Here is a 12,639-nt window from a genome sequence, read left to right on the forward strand (position 1 = left end):
TCTTTACCATCCTTGCGAAAGGAGGATGACTCGATGGCTCACTCGGCGAAAGAGAAAGCAGAGCTCCTTTGCTCTCTCTTTGCTTCTAACTCCACGCTCAATGACTCAGGGACCTTACCGCCCACTATTCCGCATTGCGGGTTTTCTATGCCTGAAGTTCGATTCGAACAGATTGGTGTGCGGAGGGCCTTAATCTCCCTTGATACCCACAAGTCAAGTGGTCCTGACGGCCTTCCCTCGATCGTTCTTAAGACCTGTGCTTCTGAGCTGACTCCGGTGCTTACACGGCTCTTTCGACTCTCGTACTCCTCGGGCGTAGTTCCAAGCTCATGGAAGACTGCGCATGTTCATCCCATTCCCAAAAAAGGTGACCGCTCTGAACCATCCAGCTACAGACCTATCGCAATCACTTCTTTATTTTCAAAGGTAATGGAGTCTATCATCAATAGGCAGCTCTTGCGATATCTGGAGGAGCACCAGCTAATTAGTGATCGTCAGTATGGCTTTCGCCGTGGCCGCTCGGCTGGTGATCTTCTTGCCTATCTAACTCATAGATGGGCCGAAGTTGTGGAAAGTAAGGGAGAGGCATTGGCCGCTAGCTTGGATATAGCTAAGGCCTTTGATAGGGTTTGGCATAGGGCGCTTCTTTCGAAACTACCGTCATACGGTTTGCCCGATGGCTTATGCCGATGGCTGGCAAATTTTCTTGTAGGACGTAGCATTAAAGTCCTAGTTGACGGAGCGTGTTCCAATCCTAGACCCATCAATGCAGGCGTTCCGCAAGGTTGTGTCCTTTCGCCGACCCTGTTCGTTCTGCATATCAATGACCTGTTGAATATCGACAACATCCATTGCTATGCAGACGACAGCACCATCGACACATTATATTCCGGCCATCCGAAGTCGATGAGAGTCGCAACATACTTGTTCTCGAAATTGAGTCGATTCTGGAGAAGGTTTCTGTGTGGGGTAGTAACAACCTTGTTAAGTTTAATCCTACAAAGACTCAGGTTTGTTCGTTTTCTGCCAAGAAAGATCCTTTTGTCGTATCTCCCCAATTTGAAGGCGCTCTCCTTAGTTCGTCACACAGCCTCAGTATCCTTGGGGTTGGCATTTCGAAAGAAGTCCAATTTCGCAGTCATCTGGAAGAAAAAGCCAAACTGGCTTCCAAAAAGCTGGGTGTTTTGGGTAGGGCTAAGCAGTATTTCACTGAGGTGCAACGTATGCAGCTCTACAAAGCTCAAGTACGACCTCATATGGAATACTGCTCGCATCTCTGGGCCGGTGCTCCCAAATACCAGCTTCTTCCTTTTGACCAAATTCAGCGAAGGGCTTGTCGAATTGTCAATCTCCAATGTCTTACTGATCGGCTTGATTCTCTATCGCTACGCAGAGACATTGCGTCTCTTTGCGTTTTTTGCAAAATTTATTACGGAGAGTGTTCTGAAGAATTGTTTGGGTTGATCCCTCCTGCCTCTTTTCAACACCGTACGAGCCGAACGACCTCTAAATTTCACCAGCATCATCTTGATGGTTGGAGGTCTTCCACGGTCCGCTTCACTAGGCATTTTCTTTTGCGAACTAGCGAACTGTGGAATCGGCTCCCGGGGGGGGTCTTCCCTCAGAGATACGACCTCCAAATTTTTAAAAAACGAGCCTACTCCTCCCTCAAAGGCCGGCAACGCACCCACTAAAATGGGTGTCTATGGGCTGCGTGGACTACCCTTTTTGGTCGTCCCGCAAGCTCGTTTGCCCCCCTATTATATAAAAAAAAAAAAAAAAAAAAAAATATTATTTAATATATTTGCCTTCGAGTGCGATACAACGATTATAGCGGTCATACAATTCTTCGATACCATTTTTATAGTACGCTTTGTATCTTCAAAATAGGATTCAGCTTCGGCGATTACCGCTGCATTCTCTTAAGGTAGAAATCAGTGTTAGCTAGTAAAATTAACACTCCCATTCGAATTCATCAGAAATCTGGTTGTGACTTGGAATCAAGGTAGGCTTTGTACGAAAGTAATTTAATATACAAATTTGAAATAAGACATGCACAGAAATGAAAAATATTTCTTATTAATATGAATGAGAGGAAAATTACTTTTCAACATGCTTCTGGCGTTTTGAGTAGCTCCTTAGAGATTAATATAAGAAACATAAAGGAACTTGGGAATTTTTCAGTATTCAAGATTTTTAATTCCAAGTCGTAAAGGAATTTATTATTTATGCAATATACGTAATTGTGCTTTTAAATAATAATACACTCAGCTTCCGCAAGCTTTGTTGTAGTCTTTGAGTTACCATGCAATCACTTAGGGCCTATGATTACGAACAGAGATGGTGTTTGATATAAACTTACTGTGAAATGTCAAAGTTTTTGTTTGAAGCAATCTTCGCCTTTTTAAATTACATCCTCATGCACCCATTTATGTAATATTTTAAAAATGTAATCGATAGTACAATGTATTTATCTTGCCTTTAAAACTACCTACTTTTGAAATTGCGCCATTCCAAGATACTTTTTGAAAATATAATATCTATACCTACCTTATAGAATATTATCGCTTTAAGTGGATACAAAAACCACTTTACAATAAGTGTAAATATTTTAACATCGTAAAACTAACCTAAATTACATATAACAAAAAATAAAAAATAGAAAAAAAAATAAAATAAAAACATTTGTAGCCTTATTTAATAAATTTAGGAATAGGATATTTTCAATACTCTTTTTACGCTGCTTTGTCTAAGTCGAGCTTTACATATTTGTTGTCGTACGAGTATGTCCGGGCGGCGAAATACTCGTCACATCAACACAGAGGTTTTTGCATACTGAATAATAATAATAATAATAATATAATTTATTTATTTTTATTATTTTATGAATGTTTATGTGAGGTGCGTAAAACAAAACACGACTACGTCTGGTCTACTGTTTTACGTCTGCACTAGGAAGTTCTATTGTTTTGAAATAGTCACACATCAGAAATTTATATAGATTTTAAAGGTGATAATTTTTGTGTTAACTTGTTCATAATCTTTTATGTACCGTGTAATTAGGCGACCAAACCAAGCAACACTGTTCTACAATATGCTGATCATTATTATGTATAACATAGGACTTTGTTAAATTTGACATCTTAAAAGTGTTCAGACATGTGTTACAAATCGAAGCTACTTATAGGCTTTGTCAACTATAATGTCAATATGGTCGTTGAATATAGTTTTAGTGTCTCGCCTCGGCAAAGGTACAGGCGTCAATTAACGATAAGTGACCCGCATCAGGTTTTCCCGAGCTATTTTTTATTTTGTTCAGTCTATTTTCGGAAAAAGTTGATGTTGAACCGAAATTCGCAGAAATAAAAGCCACTCATTTTCATGTTCCTTTTTACACGCTTTATATTAGCTTCACCTGTATGTATGTATGTATGTATGTATGTATGTAACCGACTCCTTCGGACTCGATTTTGACCCACTTTAAACGGACAGATTTAATTCAAACTTTGTACACTTATAAAGAATCAGCGACAATATAATAATTTCATAGGTTTATCTCGAAAAAACAATTAAATTTTTTTTAAGTCCACAAAGCAATACGATTAAATTGAGACAACAGGTATTGCTGCTAGGACTAAAAAGTGGAAAATAAATATAGTTTAAAAAAACTATAAAACACGCTTTTAAAGCACATCAAACTAAAAAGTGAAAAATAACTCCTAATTTAGGCTGAAAATGGTAATGAACAAAAAATACTGGTTTTATTGTGAAAAAGCGTGTTTTATAGGTTTTTTTAACTATATTTATTTTTATTAGAGAAAGATTGCTGGCATTACTAAAGCGCTGCCGATTTGAAACAATGATTCAAAGCACTTGTAAGAAGCGTTCTCAATAAAAAATTCTATGATAATTGCCTTTAAGCCGTTTCGCTCCGAATATAAAAGAAAACTGACGATGTGCCCGTTTTCATATAAAGAGTAATCCTCGATATTTTGTTGCCAGGTCTGCCAAATGATCTCTCCGTGTACTGGCATCAGTATCCCTACAGTTTGGGCGTCGTGTTTTGCAAACTTCGTGCTCTAATATCTGAAGCGTGAGTATTGGACGTACAGTGCTAGGTACACATCTTTTTTTTATCAGATTTTTATAGATTGAAAGAACTAAGCAAAAAGGGTCAAATGTTTAATCTTCTACAGCTAAACTTATCTATGTATGTGGATTTCTGTAATGTATGCAACACACCTTACTTTCTAACACTTATTACACACAGTAAGTCACAATGAACGTAAGTTAAGAACAAAATTAAACCGCGAACGATTTATGGATTATTATTATTATGATATATATATGATATTGTTTTATAATATTAATTGTCATATTAGATGTTAACCTAACGCTCAAGGCACACAAGTTTGTTTTAATCGTATATAATACAATATTCTATATTGCAAAACAAATTACGCGCGACGCCATTGTCTGCCATTACAATGGATTCCTCGCGAGTTTCTGCTTTTATTAGATTTATTCAGATTTCAATCAAGTCAATTTTGTCACAGCTTATTTTGTATTCGAGGTATACTTAATTACGAATTCCGATACATTACAAAACATGTATGCGAATAGTTTTTTTTAATTTCTTTAACATAATATAAAAAGAAGGTAGAATCGGAATTGAAATTTCCACTTGAACTAATCTGAAGCTTGCGTTTCCGGCAACGCTAGAATCTTTACCACCTACGTTGGTGCAACGCAGCCAAGTGGAATACATTGCATTCTTAAGACCCTTATAGGTTTACATATTTTTACTTATATTACGTCTTATTACTTATGTAATATTTCAGTAATACAAGAGATGCCTCTAATGATTTCTCTTTACCAAAAACAAGCCTATATCGCCACAGATTGCATCAGTTACTTTGGTGGTTCTATTTATTTATTTACACTTCGTTGCATTATAATATAAAAATTTAACTTAATTAAATGGTCAAGGAGGGCAACTGGCGGCCTTATCGCTTTCGAGCGATCTCTTCCAGGCAACCACTGTGAGAAAAGAAAAATAAAGTGTATTCAATAAGGTAGGCAAGAAGTGCAAAAATACATATTACATATAGTTATTAAGGAAAAAAAACTGAACAGGAACAAAAAACTAAAAACAAACTAAACTAATAAAGGATACATGAAAAATAAAAAGACAATTAGGTGATCGGCCTTCTGTCTCTCACAAGGTCATGTCGGTTTCGTCACGATGTTTGCTTTCGCCGTGGGATCAAGTGTTAATTGCGCAAATAGATTCAAAAGTCTTGATGATGCACAGCCATGATTCGGACACGGTTTCAGGGCCTGAATCGCCGGCTTACGCCACTAGGCTAAAACTACTCTACTACTAGTCAACGTTGTTATTTATATATAATACTTAAAGACGCTACCTACGTCTTCAATTAAATAAATAAGATCACATAATATATTTATATAGATTATTTATAAAACAATTAATATGTAATATTGCAATACTTTTTTATTTATTTGTGTGTAGGAAATGAAGGAATCTAAAGCAGATCCAAAATAAGTGTAATTATATCGCACCCCCAGATCAACACTGCACTAAGTCAAAACAGGACTTATTTGAGTATCGACTAAAAACTGTTCTCTCATGTTAGATGAAAAGTTATTCCTAGGTGTTTTAGATATTGTGTGATGAATCAAATGCTTATCAGTATGGCATTAGTTAATTACTGTAAAAAGTTCACATAAAGTGTTAAATCCTTACTTTTCAAGTTAATTCACTGTTGTAAAACTATTGAACCAATAAAATAAAAAATATTTCTATTTACTCCGTTCTTACTGATTGATTCTGAAATAATGCAGTGTAATCCTATCATATATTGGTTGTAAATATTCAGCAAAGAATTATCTGTTTCAATTTCAAGAATGTATCCTATATATAGAATGTATAAAACGGTAAATAAAATAACGATGTGTATGATAATCAGCATGCACTTTTATTATACACTGTTACAGTGTCATCAGCTATGTTATGAAAAAAAACAGTCTTACATGTTTGTGGTCGTAAGAGACCCATAGATCAAAGCAAAAAAAAACACAATCTTAAACCAAAGAATATACAAAGATTCAAATAAAAAAAAAAACAAAGATAAAGATTCAAAAGGTAAAAATAAAACTTTGCTAACACTCGTGAACATGGCTGCGATAATGGCTTAGCTACCCACATAAAATAATCCAAAAACTGGACTAGATGTTATTTAAATAAAAAGTTAGCCTAATAGGAACATAGAATATATATTTATTTGTACCTATGTACAAAGAACTCTAAGAGCATACCTACTACTTACTTTAACAAGTCTTTTTAGTTTAACAAGTCTTATTTAAATCACAACAGTGTAACATCACAGGTTTACTTACATAATAATTATCTATGGACTGCCTTAAAATTACTATAAAAAATAAAATAATACTTAGATATCGAAATTAGGTTTCCTGTAAGTGCTGTGCTACTCTAAATTTAATGCTGTCTTGTAATAAGAGTTGACATAATTAGTAGGAATAATATTTTTTTCAATTAATTCCATTATATCTCTCTTTTTGTTTTCAGCCAGAGGTTGTTTTTCTGTATATGCTTTAAGCAATTGTGGAGAAAAGTTTTGATCTTTGTAGCGCCTTGATCGATTTCGAACACAAACTTTCTTAAAATCAGTCTCACTGTACGATGTTTTATAGAAGAAAATCAAAGGATGTTGCTTTTCAACGCGAAGTTGCTTAATGTCAATCCACTTGACTTGGTTATTGTCCTCATCCACATTAAAATTATTGCCCCAAGATTCCTGAAGGACTTTAAGGTCATAAAAGTCATTGTGTAAAAGTTCTTTTACATGATACGGCTGTCCTGTTTTTTTCGCAGTACGAATTAAAGTAGCATATTGCTGTGGGCAATAAATAGGACCAGATTTTAAGTGTCTTTTAATCTGTTTTTCTATTACACTGTGGACGTTGTCCCCTTCATTTTGAGAATGTCCGCGGATCAAAAATTTATGTGTTATGGAATTAACTCTTAGCATATTGTTAACTGCGTAAGCATAGACAGATAGTAAGTATTTGTTTTTTTGTTGCCCACAGCAATTGTCGCTATAGAATATGATATCCACGTCATTATTAGGATCACTTTTTGCAAGAATCAACTCAATGTATGCAAGGACACAACTACCGATCTCATTTGCACCACGCTTCGCTTCGGTTTCATCCCAGAAAAAACAAACAACATCCTTTGCATTTAAGTCGCTTACAGTCAAGTTAAGACAGTTAATACGTGATTTATAGAAAAACAGGGAAACTTGTCCTTTAGGAACCTGCATAACTGCTTGGAGGTCGTACACTGCTACAACGACATTTTTATTGTTTTTATCAGCCTCCTTTTCCAATCTGGCCAGTCCTTTTTCTTTCAGGTGGTTTTCATAATTTTCACTTAACCTAGCCTTGTCTTCACCATCGGCATTTTTATAACTTTCGCAAAGGTCACATTGATCCTTCTTTGGAACATAAAATGAAATGTTGAACTCCTCATTGAATATCCTACTAAAAGTTGAAGCTGATGCAGGGGGTAAGTTATTTTGCTCTCTGAGGTTTTTATAATCTCGATACAAGTCTGCTAGGCATTTCTCGCATGAGATATATTCTCGTGTGGTTTGAGCTCTTAGGTAATGAGACTCTATTCTTGGGATAGAGTTTATAAAATTGAACACACTATCTTTTACTTCAGAGTCTATTTTGCGCTGATTTCCATGCTTCCCACGAGCATCAGCGTCTATAAAACCGTCATCTCGTTTCTTTGAAAGGGCTGTCTTAATGTATCTGTCACATACGCTCAGTGTAGCCTTAAAAAAATCTTTGCAGACCCTAATCTTCACACCATCTATTTCAAAATAATACGCCGAATTCAAAGCTCTTAATTTTTGAGAAGTAATGTACCTATATTTTGGTTTTATTTCTTGCGTGTGCCTGACAATGTATTCTCTTTGCCTCTCTAGATCTCCCAGAATCCAATATTTTTCGAAAATATCTTGCCTTGCCTCTTCGTTTATTTTAATTTTGCATTTTAATTTACATTTATCGCCACAAGGTGGACGGATTCGACGTTCTGCGATCTTTTTTGTGGGGTTTGATAGAGAAACATAAGATTTACCTGTATTGCGCAATGTTTTAGCAATCTTTGATTTCCAGGCAGCAGGGTTTCGTACTCGTTTTCTTCTTGGCTTGGGGTCTGTTGGAGCAGATTCAATGGAAACAACTTGGGTATCTGCTGCAGATGGGCCTGGTCTATTGGATTCATTATCAGATGAACTGTTCGAGCTGCTAGAGCTTGATGACGATGAGCTGGAGTCTGAAGAGGTACTTGAGCAGGAAGACGAAGATACTCGTCTAGGTATTACAGGTGGCCGGGATTTTTGTCTTTTTTGGATAGAAAAAGTAGGATCCGTATCCGAATCATCTATAAAATCACTTTCATTACTCTTATCAGGTGTTGAAGCTACAATAGGTGATACCTCGAGAGCTGATGCTGCAATAGGTGATACCGTGATAGCTGATGATGTGACTGGTGATACCACGAGTGATGATGGTGATGCATTTGCTTCATTTTCAGCACAAATTTTTATTTTTCTTTGTTGAGCAGTTGACCCAGCTTCTTTTGAGGTTGCTTCCATTGCTTTTTCAAGCAACAATAGACCCCGACCCTTCATCATCTGCCAAATAACATAAAATATTAAATTTAATTCATTAATACTGCATTATCTCAAAAAACATGTTAGATCTTCTTTTAAATAAATTAAAAAACAAATTTTCAAAAGTATTCTTTTAGTTTAGATAATAAGTAGTAATTCTTAGTATTAAAAAATAAAATATTGCTCTTTTTACAGAAATTATAACATTATTCAGATTTACCAACAATAGTGCATCATAGAACTAATTTTCACCTTTATCAAACAACACTGTACTATTTTGGAATAATTAAAAAAATATAACATACCTTCGTCACCAATACAGTATTATTTAGAAATACTATCAAATCAGCAGAAACAGGAAATTCACCAACACTGTATTAAAACTAAATAATTCGGAGTAATTTTCTATTTGCATTTAACAATACTTAATTATTACGAAATAATTCACTGTTTCGTAACGTCACTACATGCTGCTTCCATAGACGAACATGTCCCAACTGGAATTAGATTCATATTCGCGGTACGACTCGGTAGTTATTAATTCACTAATAGAGACTTAGCGCGACATCTGTTGGCTGTTTTTGCAAATATAGATATGGCTGTCTTAGTGGTATGCGCGGACAAAAATTGCCTATTGTTCTAAATAAATAAGTCGATTTTGGGATTTTTAGACTTAATTCAGTATTGTTCTGGGTGTGCGATATGTGTGTTACTAAAGTTTTAGAATTTCTTCGTTGCATTGGAATCATAAAGAACAACTTAATAACAAACATTGACAAAATATTGATATGTTTTAGAACAGTCTACCAACTTACCAGTACTTTGTTTTGGAGGCTCTTTATGTGATTTAAGTTTTCATTTAGTTTTGTTTATTACGTTTATTGTTGTTTTTTATCGTTTTAGTTTTAGTTATTATTATTGTTTTTTTTTTGTGGTTGTTTGTTTTTATTGTTGTGTAATGTACCTAATTGATGTGTATGTGTGTTAAATTTGTGATGTATTTTGTATTTTTCAGGCATACATTGTTTGTTAAATAAATCAATAAACAGTGGGTTAATTTTTCTCTTACGATTTTTTTTTCTTTTTTTGTAACGACCATATTTAATTACATACCCGAGAAACGAACTTACTTTTTCTTACGGTTTCTACTACGGATAGGTACTGTTGAATAAAAGCTATTGGGTTGTTATTTTCGTGAAAAAGATTACATTTGCTAGAAACAAAATCAGCTTAGAAATTCATCTCTGCGAAGGCTTCTAACTAAGCTGTCTGAGACTGGGCGCTTTGCATTGGGAGACGTTTGCTTATTTATTTTTTGTACATGTTTTATAACTTAAAAAATTATTCGTGAGTTAACCTATAATATTATTGTCTTTGGTATACGTAGGTCGCAGGTTAACGAAAATGTATGTATTTATTTATTGCAAATTTATAACGTTATTTATTTAATTCAACGCTTTGATTGCTTCGTGACAAATATAGATATTATTATTATTATTATTATTATTATTATTATTATTATTAAAGCTTTATTTAATCCATACATACAACAATTGTTAGTTTATATTCCTTAATATTTTATTAGTATTAGTTAAGTTAGTAAGTTTTAACAAAATTTAAGTTAGATTTTATTTATTATTTTTTTTGTATCTGGTTTTTGTATGGCCCCTTTTAGGGTAAAAGCCTCCTCCATAATTTTCCATTTTTCTTTGTTTTGCGCAACATCCATCCAGTTTTCCCCCGCTAGTTCTACAATGTCATCTGTCCATCTTTCCCTTGGTCGTCCTATACGTCTCTTTCCAGTAGGTCCAGTCCATTTTGTTATATCTAGTGTCCATCTTTTATCCCGCGCTCTAGCAATATGACCTGCCCATTTCCATTTTAGCCTTAGAGCTTGTTCAAGTGCATCTGTAAGTTTGGTTTTTTTACGGATTTCAACATTTTTTATTTTGTTTATTCTCCTTAACTTTAGGATGCTTCTTTCCATTGCATGCTGGCAAGACAGGATTTTTCTAGTTGTTTTCTTGCTGAAAACCCACGTTTGACTTGCGTATGTAAGAAAAGGTAAAATATTTGAATCCATCATTATCTTCTTGTGTTGTAGACTGTAGTTTCCTTTCAGAATTTCCTTGTGGGTCCAGTATTTCTTCCAAGTCACGCTTATTCTTCTATCTACTTCGTTTTCACTGCTGTTCTTATCGAAAAATACTTGTTTTCCTAAATATACATAGTTGTTAACATATTCTATAGGTTTACTGTCGACTCTGATTGGCTGGCACACACTGTTGGATAAGATTCTTGTTTTTGTGGTATTCATGTAAAGCCCGACTTTTTGACTTTCCCTGTCTAATGTTTGGAGCATTTTTTCTAATTTTGTAGCGGTGTCACTGAAGACGGCTATGTCGTCTGCGAATCTAATGTGAGTAAGATGTTTGTTTCGTATCCAGAGGCCGTTATTATTCCATTCTATACCTTTGAATACATCTTCGAGGACTGCTATAAATAATTTTGGGGATAGTGGGTCACCCTGTCTTACACCTCTTTCAATTCGAATTTCTCGGCCTTTGTTTTCTAGCTTTATTCTACCAACACTATTGCTGTATATGTTCTGTAATATATTTATATATTTTTCATTTACTTTATTATTTTTAAGCGCTTTCCAGATGTATGCGTTATACTGTCGAACGCTTTCGAATAGTCTACAAATGCTATGTAGAGTGGTTTGTTAAATTCATTGTATTTTTCGATGATTTGTTCGATAGTGTGGATGTGGTCGATAGTAGAATATCCTGGGCGGAAGCCTGCTTGCTCTACTGGTTGGTTATTGTCAATTTTTGTTGATATTCTGCTTAGTATTATTGATGAAAACAATTTATATATTACGGATACCAAACTGATTGGCCTGTAGTTCACAATGTCTAATGGGTTGCCTTTTTTGTACAGCAATACTATATTTGATTGGCGCCATTGTTTTGGAACTTCCTCTCGTTCTATTACCGTGTTAAAAAGTATTGTCAGATATGTAACTAGGATAGATATAATCCTAATAAATATAGATATAGCAGTTCAAAATAAATCTTACATGAAAATAAGAAAAAATCATATTTTTTTATGTTCCAGCTTTTAAGCATTTTAATCTTTTCTCTTATTCCTTGTCTGATATGGACTATAACTTATTATTTATATTCAGAACAAAAAACTGGTGGATCACCTAATTGTAAAGGGAATGCCACCAGTCTATTCTGAATTAAAGGCTTGGGAAAATTGTTATTGTCATGGCATTGATGAGGGAAATGAGAGAGTACAATCTACACTGAACTTTAATAAGATACTATAAGCAAATTGATAAAGATCATAATAATATGAATCTCCGCACTTGTTATGAAAACCTTAGATTTCTGTATCTGTTTCATGACCATTTGTCAATCTAATAGACAAGCAGGTGATCAAACTACTGTCGTTATAAAGCAGCACAAAAAAGCAGGACCCACCAATTTCCCAAATCTATAATTTTTTTTATTAAACGGACTTTCTAGTAGAATACTTAAACTTTAAAAATATTGATATAATGGATGGACTCCCATAATAATTTTATCTCCCTAACGCATCCATGCCTGTACCAAAAATAAATCACAATATTCAGCAATAAAACGTAACGAAACATAAGCCCACGCTAATAAAACGAACAGAGTAATACACGTTTTATAATTTCCACGTTAATTAGTTAAGAATATTGTATTGGATTTTGTGAAGGCCGTTTTTTTGAAACGATTCGTTTAATTGAATTTTAACTGTTTTTCACGTCATTATCTATTCATTTTCGGCACGTGTTAGTCATGAATTTAATATTAATATACCATTACTAACACGAAAATCAATTTATTGTGAAATTTAAGTTTACGCCAAG

At 34.5% G+C, this 12,639-nt stretch overlaps 1 protein-coding gene across 1 annotated transcript in view; it reads left to right on the forward strand.

Annotated features, from left to right (window-relative positions):
• LOC125056698 (neuropeptides capa receptor-like) overlaps positions 1-12,639 on the forward strand; it is a 40,477-nt gene that overhangs the window by 4,318 nt on the left and 23,520 nt on the right. The window contains exon 2 of the mRNA XM_047659964.1: positions 4,003-4,093. Within this exon, the coding sequence (XP_047515920.1) occupies positions 4,003-4,093 (91 nt within the window). The remainder of the gene's footprint in view (positions 1-4,002; positions 4,094-12,639) is intronic.

The sequence above is a fragment of the Pieris napi genome, chromosome 15, assembly GCF_905475465.1.
Source record: "Pieris napi chromosome 15, ilPieNapi1.2, whole genome shotgun sequence".
NCBI lineage: Eukaryota > Metazoa > Arthropoda > Insecta > Lepidoptera > Pieridae > Pieris > Pieris napi.